General features: G+C 40.2%; 1 protein-coding gene across 1 annotated transcript in view; it reads right to left on the reverse strand.

Annotated features, from left to right (window-relative positions):
* Positions 1-1,378: 1,378 nt before the first annotated feature.
* Positions 1,379-27,581, reverse strand: part of ADGRG4 (adhesion G protein-coupled receptor G4) — a 115,612-nt gene continuing 89,409 nt past the window's right edge. The window contains exons 14-23 of the mRNA XM_021718658.1: positions 23,995-24,114; positions 22,775-22,820; positions 20,638-20,741; positions 18,357-18,478; positions 15,997-16,265; positions 12,854-12,932; positions 10,203-10,483; positions 4,701-4,802; positions 3,588-3,755; positions 1,379-1,506 (exon numbers count right to left, since the gene is read on the reverse strand). Of these exons, the coding sequence (XP_021574333.1) occupies positions 1,379-1,506; positions 3,588-3,755; positions 4,701-4,802; positions 10,203-10,483; positions 12,854-12,932; positions 15,997-16,265; positions 18,357-18,478; positions 20,638-20,741; positions 22,775-22,820; positions 23,995-24,114 (1,419 nt within the window). The remainder of the gene's footprint in view (positions 1,507-3,587; positions 3,756-4,700; positions 4,803-10,202; positions 10,484-12,853; positions 12,933-15,996; positions 16,266-18,356; positions 18,479-20,637; positions 20,742-22,774; positions 22,821-23,994; positions 24,115-27,581) is intronic.

Genomic DNA, 27,581 nt, shown 5'->3' on the forward strand with positions numbered 1-27,581 from the left:
CATGGTGGGTGGAGTCATGAATAGATGAGGGTAAGTCAATTAGGGTTCAAAAGAGAAAGGAGTTAAGATGTACCATGTTTCACTATACTAGAACATTTTCAGACCTCCTATCATTTAAGCCTCACTTCAGTTCTAGGATGAATATACAATTCATTATTTCTTCACAAGGTCACACACTTAGGAAGTGACAGAGCTGGAATTTGAACCCAGCTCTGATGTCTCCACAGCCCACTGCATCATACATATTCACAAAGGTAATGGAAAAGTGATTTCTGGTATTGAAATCCAGGAGTTTATCTTTCTCACTGGAAAGGTCTGTTTTTCTTTATTTTTGCCTTCATTTACTTATTACGCATAAAAGGTAATACACTCTCCCAATACAAGATTCAAAAGATACAAAAAAGGAATAGGGTGAAAATTTTCCTTTCCTCCTTTGTCTCTAGATACCCAGATTTCCTCCTAGAAAGCAATCACTAATACCAGTTGCTTGTGTATCCTTCCAGAATGCTCATCTCTGTACTCATTTCTACCCCAAAATGTGAGCAGCACACTTGGCTAGGAAGCCTCAGTGGCAGTATGCTTAGCCACAGAAGGCAAAACTGGTGAAATCCATCTTCACTGGTCACTCTGTTGCCTTTGGGTGACCCTTCTCATGTTCATCCCTCTACTGTCCTCCTCACCCTGACCTGGCCTTTTGTTCCCAAGGGGAACCACCAGCTTCTGACAATTCTTTATCTGTTTCATTCCTTAGGACCCTGCCTGCTGTTTCCTGAGGGGGTGTTTTGGCTGAGAAATTAATCCTCGCTAAGGAATTCATGGGTGTCTGTGGATTGATGAGCCACTCTTCACAAAACAAGTTTACATTTTAATAAGGGGCTTCAATCAAAAGTGTGACTTGAATAATGGGGATTTCAGGTGCTTTGGCATGACAGACCTACAGGGCAGAGTTTCCCCCCTCCCCCCAAAATGTATGACTTTGTGACTTTCCTTATCCACTTCCCTTGTGGGTGTCAGGTCAACTGGCTATCCTGAAACTTTGGCCACCTGAAATTGTTTGACTCCCAAGGCAGGTCAGTAAGAACACCAGTCTTGATTTTTCCTTTAGGATGTGTACACTTAAGTTTTTGAAACAAAATATCCAATGCTGTAGATATTTATCCCCTAATATATTACAACTATAGGCTCAAGTCTTACCCAAAGAAATAAACAACTATAACAATGAATAAGTGAATTATTCTGACTTTAATATTTACTAAATGTTATCTTATTCTGGCCCTTTCAATATAGAATTTAGAATATAAGGTTGGAGCAAATTGTTTCACAAATTCAACATTTTCCCCAATCTGGGGCTGGGGGAGGTGAGCATCTCTGCTGGGATTTATTGAAAAAAATGTTGTTTGTGAATGGAATTTATTTTTATTTCCACAGGTAATATTCTTCTTACATAATTAGGCACAACTTCACAACTCAAGGGAGAGAAACAGGAGGGATCTTCTTCAAAGTTATCTGCATTAAAGAAAAAAAGAACATTTTTAGCTGTGGTATCAGGGACTTTGCACTTATGGAAGCATAAGAACGTTTTATCAAGTGAAAAAACTGAATAAAGAAATTTAAAAGAAAGTGAAGGTTATTAGATAGTTTAATGTAAATCCAGGGTGAGTGAATTCATCCTGACAGCACTGTTTGGGCAACGAGTGCAAAGATTCTTCCTGCATTGTGAAGAACAGGCAGCGTTACTGATCTTAACCTTAACCTATGGGAGGATATTCACGCACAGACCTTGAAAGCCTTCAAGAAGAGGCAACACAAAATGGAAGCACACACATCTATACCCTCTATAGATTTGATATTCTTGCACTGAATGTTTGCTTATTTCTCAAGCTTGAGAGTGCCTGGTGGTACAATGGGCATGCTTTTTCACTTCGTGCTAAAGACAACGAACTTCTGGTTGCCACAAATATGAAGGTAGCATCCAGATTTCACTTTTAGGACATGTAGGTGGTCTACTTGCTGCCACTGGCTCCATTACTGTCACAACTGATGGGCACTTTGATGCTGACTCTCCAGGTCTATTGCTTGGTACAACATTAAAATCCTGGACATAGTATTTGCTATCCCTTCTCCAAAGCAAAATATGTACACATTTGGGCTGTCTATTTGCTAATGAAACAATATCCTCCAGGGACAGCAGGAAGAGCCAATACTAATCAATCCTTTTGCAAAAATGATATTACCCAATCAGCCCCAACTATTATCTACCAAGGAGCTTCTACAACCCATGCTTTCTCTATGCCACGGCACTCCAGTGTCTCCTCTCCATATGGGCACCAGAACATATCCACAGGTTAGTGTGCTGGAATCTGATAAACTCTTTTGACCAAGAAAAGATTTTATCATGTGCACTACTAACTTTCTCATATAAAGATGGAGACTGAGACTTTATACACCAGTCAATTAGTCTAAACTGGAAAATAGTGTTGCCTCATACACAACTCTGAAACTGGTAGACACTTTAGAAATTATCCATTCTAGCCCCCTCATATTAAAAGTAGAGAGAATGTAGCTCAAACAAGGAAGTGATGTGCCCAAGATCACAGAATTAGTGACGAGCTGGAGCTTGATCTAAAGCCTCTGAACTCCAAGTCTGGTGCTATTTTTTTAAACCCACTATGCTGCTTCCTGATTGAATTCAGCCCTTGAAAATAAAACTGGTTCTTTGTTTTGTTTTGTTTGAGCCAACAAAGTGGATGAGGCAGTCCTATCACTAGCACTGAGGAGGTGGGAGAATGACTACAGCAAGGCCACTAAAGGTGGTCTATATGTGTGTGAACTGGAGTTGGCTTTGGTCCTAAAGAAAGGCAGTCAAAGACCACTGAACCATGATTCAGCTAGAAGCACAGAATACATAGTCAATCACAACATCAGCATGAAGTCCTTGTGTTTTTCCTCACTTTACCTTTCTCATGACCTGTAAATCAATTCTTTACCTACATTTTCCTCTCAACATCCCATCCCTGTCTCAATATCTGTCTCTACCTAGAAATATGGCTTCCTATGGAAGAAGCTCAGCATGTAAGAGTGATGTGTAGCTTGAAAGTACTGTTGGTAGGGAACACTAGTCCTGAGAGACAGAAGACGTGAGTTTCGGCCCCAGTTCTGCTGTGGATGAACTGAGTGACTGTTCATAAGGCATTTTCCTTTTTCCTGATAAAGATTCCTTAACTGCAAAATGAGAGGATTAGACTAGACAATGTCTAAGGTTCTGTCTGCTTTCAACAGTCTGTGAGAGTTTTTAATACGCATGAATTTTTAAAATCTCCAATCTCTTCTTTCCCCCATTAGCTTAATAACCCATCAGATTTTTACATACTAAGCTCACTAGGTATAGAAACATCTATACACGCTTCAGTACACAGTTCTCTGCTTCTATACACGCTTTATCAGCCAAGATTGGACCATAAGACCTTGTATATGGTCTCATGTCAATTCACTGTCTCTGGAATATACAAGACAAGTGCTCTAACTCCTGAGCTAAGGAGCCAGCTTCTGGAATATAAATGTAGACGATGCAACATTTTTTTTCTCACCATTTTGGAAGCTTATTTCTGAAGGAGTGCCATGTACAGAACTGAAAGATTTTAAAGTAGAGCTAGTTGCAGTTGACTTGAGAGATGGTGTCAAAAGTTTATGTTCAAACGTTTTCTTCAATCGCTCCTGTTTATACCCAATGTTTATACCATACTGGCTGTTCCCATCTGAAATGATATCCAAAAAAGTTAAAAATGTAAAACTCATCAGATTCTATACTTAAAATGGGTGAGTTTTATAGTATATAACTTATATACTTCAGTAATCCTGTTTAAAAACATAGTGCTCAATGCATGCGATGTTCATTCTGGGCTCCTCAATGAGTCAGCTTTTCTATGAATTTGTGAGAAGTACTGTAATGTGTGGTACAGGAAGAGCCAATCACTTACCAAGGATGCCTGTTTTTCCTAAAACACAAGAATCAGCAGGTTGATGATATGCCCAGCATAAAGGCAGGGGGACTTCAGTGCTATTGTAAGATCTTAGACTTCAAGTGCTGCCTTGCCTATAGGAAGTAGACTGGGCTTTGTGTTAGGACTGAGAGAAGCTGTCTGAATTGGATGAAAGGTGCCTTTGATATATAGAACATCAAATTTGCCTGCACTGGAGACATTCTCAAGGGAAGCACCAGTGTTAAGAGGCAACATTCGAGTCCACTACATCTTCCATTTTGCAAGCCATCAGTCCACCTGGGCAGCCCACTGGCTAGGCATCTTAGGAATGCTGATAAGTTCCCTCCACCTCTGCCAACTCCTTGCTTGCCACATCCACTCAACCCACTTCTGGCTACTGGCCAGAAGCGCCTGTGACCCAGTGATTGGAACACAGAGGGCACTCAATTAATACTCTTTTAATTGAATTGAGACTGAGGTGACAATGAGGACAAGCAATCTGGGCCAAAACAAAAATTTCCCGAGGTTAAAATATGCCCCAAGTCACATTCTTCACTTGGTTTCATTCATCTCAGCTCAAAAGCACAAATCATTTCATGACATGGAAACAGCTTTAAGTTTAACGCCTATGCTGTGTGAATTCAAGTTAGGAGGCAAGTTAATCTGATCAGCTTTGTAAAACATGTAAAATCCAAAACCTTACCCAAACTGGTATCTTACCAGAAGAGTTATCCAGTCGCAACCACCTGCAACAAAGGTTTATCTGCCACTGCTCTCGCACACTTTCCTTCATCACGCAGTGAAACACAAAAATGAGGAATCCTAAGCCGGGAGAAGAGGGTCAGTTTTTTCAGCTTCTTTCACCAGTTACCACCAATGACTCAGGCCTGCTTCCAAGGAACTCAAGGGCCATTATTGGTTTTCTGATCTCATTTTTCTAGCCTCTCTCCCAAAGGGAGTGATAGCAAAAAGGTCTGTATCAAGACATCGTGTCAACCACTGTTTTGTCTCTGGAGTATTAGGTTATAAACGATCTCTCTCTCTCTCTCTCTCTCTCTCTCTCTCTCTCTCTCTCTCTGTCTCTCTATTTCTCTCTCTGTCTCATCACTCACTCTGAAGGAAGCCAAGTATTTTGTCTTGAGGAAATCCTGGCATCCCTGTAGGAAGGCCCACATGGTGAGGAACTGAAGCTTCCAGTCCACAGCCACGAGAGTGAGCCTTCCTGAAAGCAGATTCTCCAGCCCCAGTCAAGTTTTCAGATGACTGCAGCCCCAGTTGGAAGCTTGACTACAACTTCATGAGAGTTCCTGAGCCAAAAACACCCAGCTAAGCTGCTCCTGAATTCCTGAGCCTTATATACTGTGTCAAATAATAAATGTTTATGGTTTTAAATCCTAAAATTTGGAAGTTATTTGTTATACAGCTATAAATAGCTACTACACATGCTCTTTGGCACCATTACCTCATGTGAAAACTATGTATGTAGTGCCCTAAATTTCCACTGCCAGCCCTGAGTTTGTCCTGCAAGTGGAAGAGGGGTTGAAGGTATCTGCTATTTCTCACCCTCACCCTCTAAAATATGTCCTTGAGAGATAAAGACAGGACTTCAGATGATTCTGATTGCAAATTCACTGCAGGACCAGTTTGATTTCCTAAAATTAGTGGTGGGATTGGCAGAAATAACTCCTATCAATAGCCTTTTATTGATGGTCAATACCAAAATTCTTTACCCACAAAGTCTTTCCAGATGCCTCCGAATGAAATTCATTTTTCCCACTTCTGAACTCCCATAATGCTATGTTTCTTATATTATTTGCCATATTTATCCATATCATTCTCTATGTATTGCTTAGCTCTCTACCTAGCTGTTAGGTCTTTGAGGGTTGAGGTATGTTTCCTTTTCATATTTATATCACTTTTCCTTTTTGCCTTTAGTACTAAGTGTGACAGTTGAAAAGATGTTTGTTGATTTTAATTCTAAGACATTTGTTACAAAAATTCTCACAGCCCTCTACAACCTTAGCAATACTTGCTTGAACCTCAAAATATCTGTTTTGGCCCAACTGCAGTTTGGAAAGCTTTATTTTCTATACAGGGTTCAGCTCACCTTTACATTGGCTAGCTGTCCTGATTAGTATCGAAAGGTCTTAAATCACTGCAAACTAAACATAAGTCAGTAATAAATGCTACCAAAGTTAATTTCCGCTAGAGCATTAGTGATAGTAAAGAATCTTGATGGAGGTGGGTGAGAGTCTCCTGCCATTCTGCCCTGGTTTGACTCTACTTTGCACCAGCACTATGTTCAGTTTGGGAGGCTTTGTTTTAGGAGGTTAATGTCAAACAGCAGGATTCTAGAATTGAGTGAACAGGCATAGTGATGAACTTGAGGAGAAGCTGAAAGAGCTGAGGTGCTCTATCTGGAGAAAAAAAACTTGGAGTGGGAAATATATGGTGAGGAGAGATGGTAGCTACAGTCACAGATCTGAAAGGACTGTCATGAGGACAAATGAGGCTTGTTCTGTGTGGTTGCCAGGTTAGAATTGGTAACAGGAGAAAGGTACAAAGCAACCATGTACTAACAAATCACAGTTAATGTTTATTTAGCAATGACTACGTGATAGGAATTGTGCTATTAGTCTCATTTTTATAGTTGAAAGAACTCGAAGTCCAAGAAGTCTAGTAAACTTAGTGGTAGTAAAGAATCCTAGCTGGGCTCGGTGGCTCAGCCTGTAATCCCAGTGCTTTGGGAGGCTGAGGTGAGTGGATTGCCTGAGCCCGCGGGTTCGAGACCCGCCTGGGCAACTTGGCGAGACCTCATCTCTACAATAAAATAAAAATTAAGTCGGGCGTGATAGCGCACACCTGTAGTTCCAGCTACTTGGAAGGCTGAGGCGGAAGGATCGCTGGAGCCCACCAGGTCAAGACTGCAGTGGCCGGGAGCGGCCACTGCACTCCAGTCTGGGTGACAGAGTGAGACTCCAACTCAACAACAACAACAAAAGAATCTTGATGGAGGTGAGTGAGAGAGAGTCTCCTGTCATTCGGCCCTGGTTTGACCCTATCTCTCACCAACATCATGGAGGTGTTAAGGTCACAGAGCGAAGATTAAGCTGGCAGCATCATGAGTGAAAACAGGTGATCTGAATGCAGAGCCCAAGGTCTTGATCACTGTACTGTACTAGCTTCCAGTAGGGAAGACCGGTATGAGATTTATAGCTGATTAGAAGTTAAATGCTCTGCTTTACGGAATGGTGAGCTCTTGGTCCCTGGAAAGTTTTCAGGCAGAGGCAAGTGATTTTCTGTCACTTGATGGAAAGTTAGATTAAGAAGATCTTGGTTCCCTGGCCCCATCTCTGAGACTCTCTGCTTCCAAGTGGGAGGCAGCAATCTGGAGGCTAAACGGAATGGCTTGTCTCACTAACTCTCCTGAGGGTTTTATCTCCATTTGTAACCAAACAACTGTGGTGATGAAATCAGCAGTGTTCACTGTTTTCTGAGCAGCAGCCACCTGGAAGGTGGTGCAGCACCCTGAGGAAAGCAAACTCCAGTCTCAGAGCAGGTAAAACTCTTCCAGCTTCAGCAAGAACAAGGGACGTCAGTGACATCAAGCACCGATTACTTCTCCAATTTCTTGCATGGAGTTTAGTGAGACTTAAAGGTTATTCTGTGAATGCCAATGAGCTGCCTGCCAGCTCTCCCTCTCTGCCTGACAGCCTCCCTTTTTCTTTCCAACAACAGATTGATCTGCTTACTCACTAGAAGAACATAGGCATGAGGGAAGATGTCAGGTTTTTGTCACCTGCATTTTTATCTGTGCATTCCTCCTTCACAAATAGCTCATCATGAGCATAATTTTTTCCCACTTGGCCATCAAGCTATCCATCTTCAGCCAACATTGCATGCTTGCCATTCGTCTTTTAAATGGCTAGTTTGCTCATTTGTTCCATTGCATTCCTGTTTTGAGATTATTTGGATCGTGTGTGTGTGTGTGTGTGTGTGTGTGTGTGTGTGTGTGTGTGTGTGTGTGTGTGTAACTTGAGTTTGAAACTCAGGGCTCTGAAAACACCTTCACTACAAGATGGCACCTTCTCCCTTGTAGACAGGAGTAGGAATGCTCGGTGCTTGACTGACATGAAGCATATCTGACAGACAGAGACAACTTGGCTCTGTTGATGCTGGATCTATGGGATTTTGGTTTTAGTCTTTAAAAAAATACCCAATTAAATTATGCTTCTATTCATCTAGGCTTCCTGCTTAGATACTACTTTCTACCGCAGGAATGGTTTTGAAAACACCCTTGCCCCTCCTATTTAAGCTAAAAACTGTTTTGCTTTCATGTTTTTTTGCTAGCTTTTCTTTTAACCCCGCTTTTCAAAGAGTGAGCACAGTTCTCCAGAATCAGTGAGTTAAACAGAAGCTTGCAGTTATCACTATAGAGGAAGTCTGCACAGGCACCTAGTTCCTAATCTACTTCTGTGGACATTCTACATGAAGGTTGGTTAGTTCTTAAGGTTAGAGCATTGTGCCAGAGTATTGAGTTAGAGTACTTCAGTATGGGCTAGGCAGTCCTTCCCAGAGGGAAAGTGTAGAACCATCACTAGGAGCTCAGTCATTAATTTAGGGTACGTCCAAGGGCCTGTATCCTCAAAGGAAATCAAGTGAGAGTGCTATGGTATCATATCAGTAATAACCAGAGGCAACAAAAATGGCATGGAGAGAAAGAGCAACACATTTTGTGACTTTTTACATTTCAATTCAAATATGGCTGTATGAGGTTGACAGAACTTGGTGGGACAAAAAGTTACAGCTGATCTGCCTGATTGCTCTAAAATGAGATGGTTTCTTGAGTCATAAGACATAAAGACAAAAACTATGCCTTATGTTAGATTGCTTCCCTATTCTCCTGCAGCACTTTGCAAGTGTCTGGCATGTCATGACTGCCCACCAATTTATATTTCCTAAGGTTCCTTGGGGGCTAACAACCACCACAACAAAGGATTCTAAGGTTTTAAAAATGCTAGGTTAAAACAAATTTTTAAAGGCTTTTTTGTTTCCAGCAGAGCTTTTACTATGCTAATGTGCACTGTGCTATTCCCAAAGTGGGGGAAAGTAGGTTACCACATTTATCAGACTTCTTTGACCATAGAACTTTTTCCTTGCTGGAATATCCAATGGAACCACCAGTGGACTGCACTTTGGGAAAAGGAGTTTATTGAATGAAAAAAAATTATGGAGAGCAGTAAGGGAGACCTTAAGTCAATAGAATGCCAAGTTAACTCCCAGCCTGCCTCAGTAGCTTGAATATACTGGGTAAAACTTAAGATTAAAGCATAGAATGGCGCTTGAGACTTCCACAAAGTCATTTTGCAGGTCTCTTGCTTACAATATATATATTTTGTAATTGGCAAAATAAGATTAAAATGAATATCAACAATTACTCAGAGGTATATTAACCAAATCCCTAGCTTTTACGTTTCCTGCTATCTTTTGTCTACCATTTAATCACTTCATTGATCATTTGTTCTTTTCACCAGAATACAGGAAAGATATTAAAGAGCTATAGAGCCTTTAGCATAGGATCATCTAATTCAACCAGTCATGCTGAATTTCTAAAGGTCCTTTTATAGCAAAACCAAGACTAGAACTTTGGCCTGTTACCTTGGCCCATAGCCCTTTTCTTTTAACTTTCCTTCCTGTATGACTCTACAATATCTTAGCCTGGCTCTTTCCCAGAATATTAAGATATCTGATTCAGACACAATCTATGAGGTCAAAACTTTAATGTTTCTACTGTCCAGGTCATCACTGTGCTCAGTTGGACTGTGGACTTCAAATTGTCAACACAAGTATGAATCTGTATATTTATGAGCACAAGGTGCTGATGCAATGAGTAAGAAGTACTGTCAACCAGTATCTGATGCAGACATTACCAGCTATTGCCAACCAGTATTTGATGCAGATCACCAACTAGCTAAAGTTAAGTTAGCTACCTGGGCTTCTCCCTACATCCTTAAGTAAGAGAGACAGGGCTGTGCATGTATTTAATGAAGGCTAACATCTAGCTAATGTTTCCAGTGGTTGACTGTCAACTCAATGAGTGTAGGAACTTGTTGGAGTAATTTCTCCTTTGAGTCTCAGACAGGTGAGAGTATTTTCCAAAGCAGCAAAAGGCTTTGGTGGATGTCTACCTGGCCACAGAAAAGACAAAGCAGCAGCAGTTACCTTGCAAAGTATTAAAAATGGCGAAAAGATACAAGGAAAAGATCCTCACGGGTCCCCAGGCAAAAAAAGCAAATCCCCAGGTGAGGCCAAGTAAGAATGTCAGGCTTGTTGTGCCTTTGAGATCGTACAGGATCATCTTCCGCCGAGTCTTCTGGCTTTGGGATTTCACAGAATTCAGTTGAGCAAGAACAGCGCAGAATATGGAGAGATTCATGAGAAATATGAGGCAAAAATAAACCACTACTGAGATGTAAAAGACAGAATCATCTTTAATCCAACAACTGTAAGAAACAAAGAAGATTATCGTGAGGTAGGAAAACATAAAATCCTATTTCTCAGAGACTGCAGCTCATCTAGTCAGTTTCATTTGACCTAAGGACACCTAGACCTAGAGAGATGAATCACCATGTCAGAGTTCACTCACACCCATTGGAGACAGAGGTGGGGCAAGAACCTCAGTCTTCTGAGCTTTAGTTCAGGGTTCTTTCCAATGCCAAGTTAGAAATGTTAGAGGCTGTTTCTGCCCTAAATTTGCAGAAATTTCTCAGTCCAATTCCCTAGGAAACTATTATCTACCTCAACAGTAAAAAAAAAATATGCATTTCCTCCCCCAAAGTGACTCTCCCCCCACCTTATATCTCAGGTTTTATTTGCAGGATGAATTCTACTTTGCATGATAAATATCACAGTGAAAGGACACGAGCAAATAGTGGCTTTTCTGAATGTTATATCAAACAATGATGAAATTATTAAAGTTAATGAAAATGCAACAAAAAGAGAACAGCTCTAGTTGTGCTGTTTTAAAATATGATGTCTTTGGACTATAAAAGGCAACACTGGCCACTGGACTGACTAATGGCTCTACAATAGTTATTCAAAGAAAAAATATGCAGTGGTTCATATGGACAGCTACCTCATTTAATAACATTTCCAATTACTGGAAGCATTGCCTCTGATTTTTGAACATAGACAAGCTTGACTACTTTAACTATGTGTCAACTTATCTTAGCTCTCTTTTCTAAAACCAAGAAAGTCCCTTTTGGTCATGTTATTTGTGTTGCTGTGGATACTTTCACATATGTGTGAGTTTCTGTGTGTGTGTGTGTGTGTGCGTATGTGCGTGTGTGTGTGTGTGTGTGTGTATTGCAAAGTTGTGAAAAAAAAACCATTTAATTCCTTTAATAGAGTCTATTACTTAGGTTCCCTGAATATCATCTTCAGCCTTAAAGGAGGCAATGGAAAACTTTTAAAATGAAGTAGTATTATATCTTTGGTAGAGAATCACCTCCAAGATATATTGTTAAATGAAAAGAGCAAGGTGTCAAATGGTGTATATCTACCATTTGGGTAACAAAGAGTACAAGTGAATAGCTATACAAATTTGATTGTTGGTAATAAATTGGTAATAAGAGTTATTTCAAAGGAGAAAAACTGGGTAGCTGGGGTTTGGGAGTGGGGCTTACTTTTCCTCCTCTACCCTTTAGTAGGTTTGGATTTTGTTCCATGTGCATGAATTATCTCTTCAAAATACAATTATTTTTAAAAAATAGAGTGATCTGCCTCTTATAACCAATTCATATCTGAAAAAGCTCTTTTGGGAAAAAGTGAAGTTAATTTTGTTCTGGTTTTGCTTTTAATCTTTGAAGAAGAATCACTATTAGATAGATGCTGGGGACTTTTTAAGTCACAAAACAGGCAAGGGGGAAGATAGAGAGGGAGATGAGAAGGAAGAAAAGAGAAAAGAGAGAGAAAGTAAAGATAACAAGAAATTTTAATTAGAGCATATGCTTCAAAGGGCAATATAATTTTGACCCTGTGGAAACTGTGACTCTCAAAATGAAATACGAGGGAATTTGGGGAACAGGATTTCCTACATTTGATTCCAGTCCAGTGGGAGAGAATACTTATAGTGGAAGAGAACTTGAGAGGCAACAATAAAGAGAATGGAACAATCAGAAGTGTTACATGAGATTGTGCATTATAAGGGACCACAAGGCAATGATCTACATGCCTGTAAAAGAAGGTTCTGGAGAGGTGGGGTGATGTGAATTACTACTCTCTTGTAACTGTGATTAAGAGAAACAAAGAGATGGGCTTATACATCAAATTTTAAAAAGGAAAAAAGAAACAACAAAGCTGAACCAGCTTATAAAGGAAAGCTGTGCAGTATTCTTCAGGGAAGATCTTCGTTGTTGAAAGGTAGAAAATGTCTTCCACCTCGTCTCAGTATTTCCTTGTAGTGGCCACTAACTCTTTTCAATAATCAGATCTGTATATTTTGTAGTCGTAAGAGCTGCCAGTTATGTAGCACTTACCATGAACCAGACAACATGATGTGCGTTTTATAAACATGATATTATTTTAATTTGCACATGACATTGAAAGTAAGCATTATTATCCCCATTTTCCAGAGGAGGAAATGGAACTAAGAGGTAATGTAACTTGACCAAGTCATAGAGAGCCCACGTACCTAACTAACCATTACATGAGTGAGTTTCTGTATGTGTGTGTGTGCATTGCAAAGGCCGAAGGGCTTAGACTGCATTCTCTCTGAAGCCAGCGTCAAGACCAAGTCCCAGGCCGGGAACACCTTACCACACCTTGCCTGGCCAGAGCCCCACCACCTGAGAAGCAGAGATGCCAGTACTTACAATGGTGTTGTTGGGCTCAGAGTTCCATACGGATCCTTTTTCACACTGACTATGATTGCCACCATGATCGCTGGGATTCCTGGAGTAGGAAAACAAGCCAAAGGCATTTCATTAGGTAGCAAGGGAGGGATTCTGGTCAATGGCTGTGGGCATTAATACATCAAGACTCTGTTTAAATGAGCCACAGATGTGCTACCATCAAAATACCCTTGTTTGCAAAATGTTTGTGAATTCTTACAAGTTAAACATTTCTAGGAGTTCTCCAATCTGCTAAACTAAACGGCATGCCAATGGCTTCAATACAACACCCACTAGTTATTAAAAATAGCTCAAATGCCAAAAAATCAGTTTGGAAAAAGAAGTATCTAGTTTATCAGAATGCAAGTCCACATTATGCGTGTCTTCTCAGATGGTGGGTCACCAATTTATTCTCCCTTTCAATATCGCCCCTTAGTTCCCAGTATCTTTTTGTCTAGGTCACCTTGGGGGAAGGGCACAGGCAATCAGCTGCAGCTTTCAGTGCTTTTTTTTAAAAAGGGAAGTTGTTTCCACACTTGCTACTAGTTTGACATTTTGACTAGATGGACCAGTTAACAACCAGTCAATTCAGTCAGACAATAATATAGCAATCACCTCAGTCAAAATGATCAGATGTGCTGAGAGTATAGACACAGGGTTTAAAATCCAATTTCATGTACATTTGCAAAACTTAAAGGATTTCGTTATTTCTCAAATAGTGTTTCTCCTAAACTAAGAGCATACACCTACACACATTTGAGGGGTTTTGTAACATACTTTCCAAAGCTGTTCCAAACCCCAGAGTGCCAAGCATCTTGAAAAACCCTCCACTGTCCTGTTCTGTGATAAACATGGCAATCTCTTGAAATCTGTGTAGCTCACACCTCGCATAGTGCCTAGAATGCCGCAGATATTTTTAAAAATATCTTCTGGTGGATGGAAAGGAGGTATGGAGGGAGGCCTCACATTTAGGATAAAAGCTGTGCTTATATTTTGAACTTTTGAAAAACTCATACCCACTGGTTGCTTGTCATTTTAAAAATGTGAACAAATCTACTGCCTCAGACAGGGATTTAAATAAAAGAATAAAAGAATAAACCCTTTCAATGAGTTGCTTTGGCATTAGGAAGGCAGAGCTTCAAACATAAACAGACACTAATATTTATTTTCCCTACAGTTGAATGCCTTTGTCTAATATTTAAGTGCCCCAGAATTCCCTGTAGAAGGACGGTTCAGCAGTGACTCCGTGGTGAACTCGTACATATCCACATAGGCCACACACGCAAAGGCTTACCTGAATTTTGGCAGAGTGCCCTGTGGTCCTCCACGAATGTGAAAAGACACAGAAGGCTTATGAGGAGGTGCTCTGAAGCCATCTCTTACTAGCTTCCCTGTCTCCTCTGGGAAGCTGTCATGAGACAGTTTCTTGCCACCTCCCAGGGTTCTGCTGAGGTGTGGGGCTTTGTACCCTGCCCCCTCAGAATAGAGCAGCAGAATAGAAAACAGCATAGCTTTTGCTTAGCTCTGGCTTCTCAGCAACAGAGAATCCCACAACTCAAGTGCTAGTTACCTATTCTCTTTTGTTTTGGTGTCGTTTTTTTTAGTGTGTGGGACAAGAACTTGTGAGTTGGCATTTTTAGCTACTCTTCCTTCCGCTGTCTGTGTAAGTGATAGCCTGAATCTAAGAGTGACCACTTATGCTCTTTCCTTACTAGTTGAGCCAGTCAGGCTTTGGCCTTGGCTTTGCCTTGGCTTGTGTGTGTATACCTCAAGATTTTCCTGCTTCCAAGTACCAAACGTTAGCCTTTCTTGCCTCTTCCTGTACCCCAAGAAGTGTGTGTGGAGTGAGAAGATCAAAGAGACAAGAAGTGAACCCTGGAGGAAGAGTTTGAAAAAGAAGCTAAGAATGAGTGATGTTGAAGGAGGACAGCCAGGATGGAGTGATATTTAAAACCCTTCCACAATTGCCCATGTGTAGGCTATCTGCTTTGGGGATTATTCATGAAGGCTCTTCCACAACATTTTTCAATCCTCTGATTGAATCAAGATGAGGGACGCCAGGTACAAAGGGGAGTGTATTTACTGCCTTTGGCTCTGTATTTCTGATGGATTCCAAAGTGTACTAAAACACGTTTTTAGATTATGCTCTGTTCAGTATTTGCCTGTCTCTGCTCTCCACATTAGCATAGATAATAACACTGACTGTGTATCCAGTGAAAGCATGTACTGTTAATGAACTCATTAACAGGATGAGTAGCTAATTAGGAAGCTATTGTCTTCACAGAGGCAGTGGAAGATAAAATCGATCTTCCTATGTATCCTATGCATCCTAGTTAATACATACCACCTATGCATCTAACACATTTTCTAAAGCCAAAATCTATTTTGAATAGGCAAGAAAGGGAAGGAGGAGATGACCATGTCATCAGAAATACAGGAAAGTAAACCAAATAAATGGCATTTATATTCAGAAATACCTATGCTGAGTACCATTCCTGGCTTCTTCCAAGAACAGCAGTGATAGTCACAGTCATGAAGTGTGATAAGAGACAGGTCCTGGCTGGTCTGGCACCCTTTCACCCATTTCAAGTCCTTCCTCTGTTTCTTAGACAATATGGCAAGACCATAGTGATTAAAAGTCCAAACTATGGAGACAGACACCATGGTTCAAATCCCAGCTCTGTCACTTACTAGCTGTGTGAATTTTGACAATCTTTCTGTGCCTCAGTGCCCTCACCTATTAAATGGGAATAATGATGAAACCCATCCCATAGTGATATTGTGACAATTAAATGAATATGTAAAGCACTTAGGATAGTGTCTGGTACATGTTAGTGCTACCTACGTGTTAACTATTACATCAGTATTTGTTGTGACTGTAATTCCTGTAAAGGGAGGAAGAAAATCTGACAGGTTCACTACTGTAGTGGCAGCATCTAGCAGAGCACACAAATAGTAGAGGCAGAAGATGAGACATACATCCCAACTTCAGTGAGGCAATCTTTAATTTTTTATCTATGATATTAACAGAATTTGGTCCCGAGTAATCTGTCTAATGAAGCTAGAATTAGAAAGACACACAAGCTTAAAACAGAGACATCAAGGACAATGGTAGTTATACTTACCCCAACCAACAAGACAAAATTTAAGGATATAATTTGGAATGTATATGTTGAAGACTTTGACTAGAGCAAAATACATGTGGACCGCCTCCAAGCCCATCCAAGTCAAAGACACAAGCAGGAAGTAATGAAGTGCCACTGCAGCTGTGATACAAAGCCCCACTTTCTGAAATGATGACAACCAGGAATTGACCAGAAATACCAGGTTTAACATCAATAGTGCTGTGCACAGGTTGATCAGGATTTTAGAAGGATAATCTTTTCGAAGTTTGCTAAAAGAGAAAAAGCAAAGTGTTAAGTTAGGTAGGGTCCCTTTTTAAATCAAGTTTTGCCACTGCTCATCTTACCTTGCATGGACTGAATTTTAGGGTTTCCCACCCTCTTTCTAAGTAGAGTCAGAGTATCGTAAATATTATTCACTAACAGGAATAATATTAGCCTCTCTCAACTAGGTAATCTCTCTTTTTTTTTTTCTTTTTTTCTTCTAAAAAGAAGGAAGAAAGGAGTTTCCTAGATACTATGATTGCATCATCACTGCTACAACTGGCTAAAGATACACATTACCAAATAGCAGGATGACTATGGAAACCATTTCAAGTAGACTTACTTGGATATCTCCAAAGATCTTGACACTTGGCATCATGAAAGCATGGCCTTGAACTTTACTAAGTGATCACAATTTTACTTTGTAGAAAATGACCCAGTATTTTACAAAATTAAAAAAATATATATGTTTTCCCCCTTTGATTCTTTTACACTGCTGTTAAATATTCATTGACTTAAATTTTGAGATTTTCATTTTATGTGAATGTGTTTTTAATGAGGCAAATTGTAAAGTGCACAAATCTTAGGAATGTAACTCAGTGAATCTTTACATATGTATACACCTATGGAACTTCCACCCAGATTAAAAGGTAGAATATTTTCAATGTCGCAGAAGACTCTTTCTTGCTTCTTCCATTCAGTACCTCTTACCAGAGGCAACCATTATTCTCTCTTCTATCCTCGTAGATTTAGTTTCACATGCACAGGAACTTTATATAAATGAAACTATATGGTAGGTTCTCTTATTTTTCTGTCTTCTTTTGCTCAACGCTACATCTATGAGATTTAGATATTATGTTGTATCGTATAGAAGTAGTTCATTCTTTTTACTACTGTGTAACATTCCATTTTATGAATATACCACAATTTATTCATCCCATCAACTGTTAATGTACATTGCGTTGTTTCTAATCTGGACCTACTATAACTGAAGCTTTTACATGTCATTCAGTGGACATATGCACTCATTTCTCTTCACTATATACCTAAGAATGAAATTTCTGAATCAACAGTGAGCCTCATATTTATTTTTAGCAGGTATTGCCAATGAATTTTTCAACGTGTCTGTGCCATTTTACATTCCCACCAGCAGTTGTGTAAAAGTTCCAGTTGTTCCATATCCTTGTTGACACTTGCTATTATTAGTATGTTCAATTTTAGCCTTCTGGTGGGTGTAGAGAAATATCATTGTGATTTTAATTAACATTTCTCTGATGCTTATCATAAGCTATTGACCATTTGAGTATGGTGGCTTAGGCATGGATATTCTCTTTTGTGAGGGGCCTGTTCAAGTCTTTTGGCCATTTTAAAATTATATTGTCAGCTGGGCTCGGTGGCTCAGCCTGTAATCCCATGCCTTTGGGAGGCTGAGGTGAGTGGATTGCCTGAGTCCATGGGTTCGAGACCCACCTGGGCAGCGAGACCTCATCTCTACAATAAATCAAAAAACCAGCTGGGCATGGTAGCGCATGCCTGTAATTCCGGCTACTCGGAAGGCTGAAGCGGAAGGATTGCCGGAGCCCAGCAGGTTGAGGCTGTGGTGGCCGGGAGCGGCCACTGCACTCCAGTCTGGGCGACAGAGTGAGACTCCAAATCAAAAAAAAAAAAAAATTATATTGTCCATTTTTTGCTTTTTGATTTGTAGTTCTTTATATATTCTACATACAAGTCTTTATCAGATATGTGCATTATGAATATCTTTATAAATTTATAGTTTGCCTTCTCACTATCTTGTGGTTTTGTTTTAAAAAGTTCTAAATAAAGTTCACTTTATCAACTTTTTTATGGTTAGTGTTCCTATATCTTGATAGAGAAATCTTTTCCTATTCCAATCCTCTTGCTTTTAAAAAATTCAATTAAAACTAGTATTTAGAGGAGACTTGGTTGTTTTGTTTTTAACCTGTTCACTTTATAAACTAATAGATCTGACCTCTTTCTATTGTGATTTGTTTATGAAATTAACAAGGTTATGGTTATAGTGACAATAGCATCCATCAAACCAAATTAAACTTACTTAGAGCAAGACTGTATCAACTTACTGAAAAACTATGTATGTCACCATTGCAATTCCCAGAAAAATGGAGGAGATTCCACATCCAGTGTATGTTATAAGCACTAATATCTGTTCATTTACTGCATCCACTGTAGACCTGGATAAATCCTAGAGAACACAATATGTTTTATTTTATACATTTGCCAGAGCAAGTTGTATGTAGCAAAAGGCTTCCACTGCTCACTAACAGGAGTTTCCTAGGATGTATAACATCTCTGCTATAGCTCTTATGAAACCAGATTATAGATATATGATAAGACCATATCTTGTTTGCCAAGTATGCCTATTACAACTTACTATGTACAAGCATGGAGAACCATCAACGACCTTGGAAGAACATTAGCCCTTGGTTCCATTGTCATTAACATGTTCCAAATTAAAATGTGGCCAAGCTAGTAGATTTGAATCTGGGATATAAAGTGAATCACTGTCTGAACTGAGTATCCCAAAACACTACACGGAACATCAAAAAAAGCTCCTTTTCCTTAGACCTTAAATAACTTCCACAAAATTAAGAAACAAGATGGACCTTATTGTGCACACAGTCCAGTAATCTTTTGAGGATCATTAAAGACCTAAAATTACATGCAAAGTTATTTGAATCAATGTGTGTATTGGTCTGACTAATAAAAGGTAGAAGCACTGGTCTACTGCGGTAGTTCCCAACTGGGAGCAATTTTGCCCCTCCCTTAGGGACATTTGGCAGAGTCTGGAGATATTTTTGGTTGTCACAACCAGGAAGAGTGCTCCTGGCATCTAGTGGAGAAAGACCAGGGATGGTAGTAAACATCTTCCAATACACACAACAACCCCCCACAACAGAGAATCATTTGACAAGAGTATCAGTAGTGCCAAGATTGAGAAACCCTGGTCTACTCCAATCATTCACATTTTAGAAGAAAAATCTAAGATCCAAACAAGTGAAGCAACCTGACCAAGATCACAAAGTTAGTTACTGACAGAGCTGGAACATGAACACTGGTCTTTTGACTCCTGCTGTAATGTGCTAGCCAATTCAGAGGGAGGTAAATAAAATTATTACAATTCAACAAGTATCAATTGAGCACCTCTTATTTGTTGAATAGCTAGGGTTAAAAAAAGAAATGTAAAAGATCTTCAGTCTTCAAAGAGCTTACCATTAGTTGGAGAAACAATTCATATATGACACATTAAGGTAGCAGTATATAATAAAGTAACCTAAGATAACATGGAAAGTATTCCAGTGTGGGTAGAGAAGAAGGGGCATATTGAAAGCCATTTGGAAAGAAAACCCAGCAAATCCCAGTGGTCTTTCCTAAATTTAGAAATTTTAATGATCAGACACTTTGACCAAGCAATTCTACTTCTGCCAACTTATTCCACAGGAATACTCACACCAGTGTTGAAGGTAAATGAGAGAGAATGTATATTACAGCAATGTTCATAAAAGAGAAAGACAACAACAGCTAAAATGTTCACCTCTCAGGGACTGGTTAAAATTCATTGCGTTAAATCCACACAATTGTATACTATAGAGGTATTTACAAAATTGAAGTAGATGGATATCTATTTGCCTAAAGGTCGTCACATATATATATTCTTAGGTAAAAAAAGCAAGTGGCAAAAACAATATCAATAATTTAATCCCATATTTATAAAACAAAAACACATATTACTATATACACACAAAAAGAATTGAAATGAATATACATGCCAGGCAGTTAAAGGTGGTAATCATTTGGGAGGGAGATTACAGGGACCTTTTCTGTATTGCTTGAAATTGGAGGTGCAGGCATTAATTTTATAAGGAGAAAAATAAATAAATATTTGTCTCAATCTGTTCTACTTTGGAAGAATAAAGTGAGGAGAGTTCTCATTTGCATACCATTTTTTTCTATAACTTAGTTTACACATGTACTACTGATCTGTAGTCTAATACAAGTTGTCAAAATTCAGGTCAGGTGCAGTGGCTTATGCCTGTAATCCCAGTACTCTGTGAGGCCAAGGCGGGAGAATTACTTGAAACCAGGAGTTGGAGACAAGCCTGGGCAACACAGCAAGACCTAGTCTTTACCAAAAAAAAGTCAAAAATATTAGCTGGGTGTGGTGGTGCACGCCTACCATCTCAGCTACTCAGGAGGCTGAGGCTGAAGGATCACCTGAGTCCAGGAGGCTGAGGCTCAGTGAGCCATGTTTATGTCACTGCACTCCAGCCTGGAAGACAGAATGAAACACCAACTCAAAAAAAAAAAAAAATTCTATTGAGGAATGATTAAGAGAAAACTCACCATTAAAACTCCAAAATGGGTGAGGTGGTCACACTGACAGATTGTGTAATTTACGTTTGTTTCCTTTACTTTACAGCCTGATGAATTCCATCCACCCAGCCCATCTGCAGGAGACAGAAGGAAATTTCAAAGCAATTTTGTTTTTCTCAGAAATGTTTAACTTTTCATTATATGCACCATCCAAACGTGTGTTATAATTAGCATTGTTTGTTATGACAGCAAAATAGAGGTATAATTGAACACTGAAATTAAATTAAGTCTAATAGGCTAAATTGACTTTTGAGGGACTTCGTAAATGGCATAACTTCTGTGGCTCTCACTTTTCCCGTTTTTTTTTTACCATACCTCTACAGATTAGGACTCTAATCATTAACAACAGTCCTGTCACCATGCTGAAGTGACAGGCTAAAGGACTGGGTTTTTGTTTGTTTGTTTTCGTTTTTAAGTAGCCAACAAATAGGAAACTGGTAGATCTAGAAGTTTTTGAAGGACATGGACTTATGGAATCTAGGTTGACACTTGAGACTACTCAGAGGGACTGGAATGGCCATCTGAAACAACCGGTTCGATTCAGAATAAATGATCTGAAGTGTTTTGCACCCTAGTCAGAGCATGGCCTGGAGCTCCTTAGGGCCAATTAGAGCCTCTGGTCTACTCGACACCTGCCTGGTTTCTCCTGAGCATATTCAGGATTCTAGCACCAACACTCATTCCTCTATCACCTGTAGATCTCAGGTACTAGACCAGATTTAGAGTAGAACTTCCAGGATGGCACTAGACCAGCGGAGTTATCCCAGGGCAGGCAGTTATGTATGGTCAAATTTGTCCATCTGAGACAATGCCATAGATTCCAGAAGTTCTGCGTCCAAGGCGCAGAAGGGCAGGGGAAAAGGGTGACCCGAGAGGAGCCCAGCAAGATGGATTAATTGCATAGAAATCAACTTATTGAGGCCATGAGGGACAAAGCTCATTGCTTTATAGGATTCTTATTCTGGGAGAATTGGAAGGGACAAGAAAAGGGCAATGTTATTTCTATTTGTCAAAAAGGAGTAGTTTTTCTATACCCCAGGAGCCAAATAGGAAGAGGATTTCCCTTTCCTCCCAGAATTTCAAGGATAGTGAAAAAAGAAAGTTTTCAAGTAAAGCTTCCACAAGCAGAAGGACTTCTCACCTAGCCACCCCTGGCATCCAAGGGGAACTGATTGTATGTAAATTATCTGAGATTTGGCAATATCCCTGGATATTCCAGTGAAAATGATGAGCATAACAGGAACCCATTCAGTAGTAACCATCCCCAACCTCTTCTTTTATTTTCCATGCCCAAGCAAGTAGGGCCCTTAGAGAGCAATCAAGAAGTCTCATCTCCTCAATGAAAAGATTAAAAGGCTGGGTTCAGTGGCTCAGTCTGTAATCCGAGCACTTTGGGAGGCCAAGGCAAGAGGATTACCTGAGTCCTTGGGTTCGAGACCAGCGCGGGCAACTTGGCGAGACCTTGTCTCTACAATAAATAAAAAATTAACCAGGTGTGGTAGTGCACACCTATAGTTCTGGCTACTTGGAAGGCTGAGGCAGAAGGATCACTGGAGTCCAGCAGGTCAACGCTGGGGTGGCCGTTAGCGTGCCACTGCACTCCAGCCTGAGCAACAGAGTGAAACTCCGACTCAAAAAAAAAAGAAAAGAAAAGATAAAAAGATTGGAGCCCAGAGAGGGTAAATAACCTACCTAAGGTCACACAATCAGTTCAGAAAAGATAAAAAGAAAAGAGGGAAGGAGATAGCAGACATTGCAAATCCCTGTGGGAAAGCACAGGTAAAAAGCCAAGTGTTCATTCCTCAACTTTCTTCAAACAGCTCAAGGCTACTCTGCACTAAACCTTCCAAATTTCTTTTTTTTCCAACTTTGTTTACCTCTGAGTTGTGTGATTTTTTTTTAATTTCCTAAATAAATGTCTTATATTTTTAAAAAAGTTTTCTTAATTCCATTTCCCAATTTGATATAAAATCATACCCTCTATCTTGGTCATTCAGAGTGCTCTGGAGGGTCTGGTAAGACAGCACCTTCAACACTGCCCCCACCCAGCTAACTGCCAAATGAGAAAATGATCTTGGGCAAAGGCAAAGCTTGCTAAGAAACTTACTGTTATTCTCAAAATCCCAAAAGGCACAGTCAACATGATCATAATTCTGGGGAAAAAAAAAAAGAGGCAAACATTTTTCCTTGTGATAGTTATCACACAGTGACAAATACATACAAATGTTTTCTTAACATTTTTTTCAAACAGTAGATGCACACACACACACATGCACAGACCATTTCTGAGTTGGTTTTAAGACTAACCCCATCTAACTCTGAATTTACAAGCGAGAAAATAGCATGTCACTGCATGGTGATCTGGTGTCTGCCCTTTAAAATATTTGGTAGCATTGGAATTTACCATGCCTTCCTGCTGCAAGACCCAGGATGAGGCTGGGGGTAGACAGTACAGGACTGATAAGTGGTAGGTGTGCTTTATAGAGCTTTGGAATCTGGGATTCTCAGCTGAGATCAAGCCTTATGAACACAAAGTTGAGCAGTCGCCTCGTTAGACCTACTGAACATTCTTAAGGCCTTGCCAGATTTTATAATCTCCAGGAAACTGGAGGCAATGAGTGATTAGTTTTGGAGGATGATGAAGAGCTATAATCCCAGTCCAAATTGAGAGATCTTACCTCTCGAACATGTTTCATTTGACAACTATTTTATTTGTTAATTCCCTCCCCCTCTCTTCCTTCTCTTCTTCCCTTCTAGAATCAAAACCAGTGAAAAATATGGTGAACCATATGGTGTTTTAGATTGGGAACTAAGGAAGCTATTGAGACTTCACACTGGACATACACTAACATCAAAGAATGGAATAGCGATTCATTCTTATACTAAGGCTAAATTTGATTATTTAGTAATATATACCTTATGTTATGCCATATGACTATGCTTTTAGTCCTTTGGTGATAATTAATACATATTTTAATGTTCTTTATGGAAATCTAAGGAATTCAAATGTTCAATTATTTTTTTAAAAGTTGTTTGCCTCATTCAAAAATAAATGGAATTAAATGTCACTTAGTGTGATGGGACACCCTGTTCCAGTCACTGCCCCACAAATCTGTCACAGTGCTTGAATGGCCACCATTCATTATCCTTTTAGGATAAGGCATTATTTCTAGAAGGCTCCAATTACAACACATCTTTGCTACCTGGAATGAGACATTCTTCATTAAGTCTTAGAATCACATCTGTTAATTAGCTAATTATTTTAACAGGAAAATCATGGAGGGGTCCTGAGACCATTTTATTCTGGGATGAAAATGGATATGTTACCTGATTTCCTTCAGTATGCTGCAGAGTAATAATCACTGGGTCAGCCAAGTTTTGGATGGACATATCTGAAATGCTGGCACTCACAACATATGTGGTTAAAGCTTTAGTGACGTTTTTGGTCTATAAATGAAACATAAAGAAGAGGTACTCAGGTCCTAAATTTCTAATTTCTTACATAGTAATAATCAATCAGGAATTTTGAAGTGCTATGCACAGTGTTGGGTACAGAAATGTGGAAAATAAAATTGCATGCCAAGAATAAGTTTGTAGAGGTCATTCAGCTCATCTCCTGTCTTTGTATAAGGTCTCCATAATACCAAGATAGAAAAATTCATTAATTCACACAATACATCCAAATATCTCTCCAACAAGCATAGTTTTTGCACCCACTACTCAGTATGGCACTAGTAGCCAGGTGAAACTCTTGTTTACATTGACAACTCTCTGGACTTTGACATTTCACAATTTATCCTAGTTCTTTTTTTTTTTTTTTTTTTGAGTTGGAGTTTCACTCTGTCTCCCAGACTGGAGTGCAGTAGCCGCTCCCGGCCACCGCAGCCTCGACCTGCTGGGCTCCGGCGATCCTTCCGCCTCAGCCTTCCAAGTAGCAGGAATTACAAGCATGTGCTACCATGCCCGGCTGATTTTTTGATTTATTGTAGAAATGAGGTCTCGCTGCCCAGGCGGATCTCAAACCCGCGGGCTCAAGCAACCCACTCACCTCAGCCTCCCAAAGGCGCGGGATTACAGGCTAAGCCACCGAGTCCGGCTAATTTTTCCCAGTTCTAACCCCCAACCTGCTTACTTACTTTTAGACAGCTCCTCTTTATAAGGAACCTAAATCCATTATGGGTAAGTTACAAACCACTGCTTGTTCTATTCTCAGTGGAGATGGAAGCAGGTTGATCAGCATCCAGCTTGAAATAAGTATCTGCCCACTTTGTAATGGGGTTGTTTGCTTTTTCTTTTCAGAGTGGGCAAAAGATATGAACAGACACTTCTCAAAAGAAGACCTATGAGCGGCCAACAGACACATGAAGAAATGTTCAACCTCACTAATCAAGGAGATGCAAATTAAAACTACACTGAGATACCACCTAACTCCAGTCAGAAAGGCCATTATAACTCAAAAAATAACAGATGCTGGAGAAGATGTGGTGAAAAGGGAATACTTCTACACTGTTGGTGGGAGTGTAAACTAGTGCAACCTCTGTGGAAAGTAGTGTGGTGATTCCTAAAAGCTCTAAATACCGACCTTCCATATGAACCTGAAATCCCCCTGCTGGGAATATACCCTGAAGAACTCAAATCACTCTATAAAACAGATACCTGCACACGTATGTTTATTGCAGCATTGTTCACAATAGCAAAAACCTGAGGCCAGAGCCCATGTACACTGTGGTTCCTGGGGCTCCCCACACAGTCTAGCACATAGAAGGCACTTTATCTTATGTCCACTATGAGCCAGTTACTTTGCTATGTGCTTTTCACACACATACTATCTTCAGTCTTCACCAAAGTCATATAAGCATTTTTCAGATAAGTGGCTTGAAGAGTCTCAATGCCTATATGGACAAAGGTCACACAGCTGGTGAACGATAGAAGGGAATGTTTAATAAATGTTAGTTTACAACTGTGCTGCCCATCAAAAAATGTGGTACATATACATGATGGAATATTGCACAGCCATAAAGAAGGACAAAATTATGAACTCTGCAGCAACTTGGATGGACTTAGAGGCTATAATACTGAGTGATTTATCACAGAAACAAAGAACTGAGTATCCCATGTTCTCACTCATAAGCAGACTTTGAACAACTATCATAATACTCTAAGAAAGGGATTGGCAGCAGTGGAAAACTGCCAGGCGAGGGGGGTACACCTCATCAACAAGGGTCCCTGCATAATGAACATTTATTTGTATGCCTAACCCTGAACTGTACCCCACATATTCAAAATAAAATATAAATTTTGGTTTAAAAGCAAAAAATGTACCTGTGAGATGTGAGTCTTGCTAATTAACACTGCAGAAGTACTCCAGACCAAGACTCCAGAAGGCAAGCCAGCTGAGAGATGGCCTCTTCTGGGGTACAGGCACACAGGAAGAGACCAGAGATAGGTCGGGTGTGGCTCGACAGGAGGGAGAGGAAGAAAATCCTCTGAGTACTTGCCAAAAATAACTAGAAGAGGTGAGCCCAAATGATGCTCTTTGGAGAGCCTGCTTGGCCACTATTAAAAGATGCAAAGTCTTCATGTTTCTGAAGAAACAGAGTACAGTCCCCACTGCCTACTTCATCTGAGCCCTGCAGCCACTGATACCTGGGTAATTGTGAATACAGCTTAGGGCTCCCCTGGTAAGCTACTCATTTCCTGCTCCTGACATGCTCTGTTCATCCAAAGGCAACCTGCTGGATGGATCCTCCCTTCCCAGCAGAATTTGCCTGGGGCACCTGACGTAGAGATGGAGCAACAGCAAGATATGGTGGGAAAGGCTCTGCTGACACTCAAAAGACCAAGTGCTACCCCAAACCCTCTTGTTCCTCCCCAGACCCTCCTTTTTGTGAGCCATTGGTGACATGAGGAAAAAGAATGGGCTGGACAATATCTAAGAGTAACATAGGAAAAAGAGTGGGTTAGATAATATCTAACAATGATAAGTTGCTTGCTAACTTAGTCTAAGACACAAAACACTTTCTGTAGTGAAAAGTTCAAAGGAAGAGACTCACACCATGACCCAGGAATTAATTAACCTGTTATCTGGCTTCATGTCCCTTACCTACAAAATGATGGTGATGCAGGGAAAGGAATCAAATCCTTCCTCACCCCTCCACTCTTTGCACTCTCGGCTAAAGTTTTACTTGTTCCACCTCTGAACCTTTAGGCAAGCTGTTTCCTTGGCCTGAAATTCTCCTTTCTCTTTTCTTCACCTTCTTTCATCTTCTAGTTTCTACTCAACCCCAGGGATCAGCTGAGACTTTTATCATGCTGAACCTTTCCTGATGTCCCAGATGAGAGTAGATGCCTTCTTCTATGCTCCCAGAGCCTCTGTGCCATATTGCAACTGCCTAGTGCCTGTCCCTATTCCTGAGAACTGTAACTAGTGGAGGATTGGAGGAGCAGGTATATGTTGTATGAAAGGAAGTACCTATAGAAACCTAGAATCGGCCGGGCGCGGTGGCTCAAACCTGTAATCCCAGCACTTTAGGAGGCCGAGGTGAGGGGATTGCCTGAGCCCATGGATTCGAGAGCAGCCTGGGCAACTTGACGAGACCTCATCTCTACAATATATCAAAAAATTAGCCAGGCTTGGTAGCGTGCACCTGTAGTTCTGGCTACTTGGAAGGCTGAGGCAGAAGGATCGCCTGAGCCCAGAAGGTCAATGCTGTGGTGACTGTGAGCATGCCACTGCACTCCAGCCTGGGTGACAGAGTGAGACTCCAACTCAAAAAAGAAAAAAAAAAAGAAACCTAGAATAAACTTAGTTTAGTGTAGTCTTTTTGCCTCAGCATAACCATTTTTGCTTAGACTTTACCCCTGACTCACTTTGAATCTAGCACAGGTCAGACATAGATAAGATGAATTTCCAA

The sequence above is a fragment of the Carlito syrichta genome, unplaced genomic scaffold (assembly GCF_000164805.1).
Source record: "Carlito syrichta isolate Samal-C Ts95f unplaced genomic scaffold, Tarsius_syrichta-2.0.1 Scaffold313184, whole genome shotgun sequence".
NCBI classification, from domain to species: domain Eukaryota; kingdom Metazoa; phylum Chordata; class Mammalia; order Primates; family Tarsiidae; genus Carlito; species Carlito syrichta.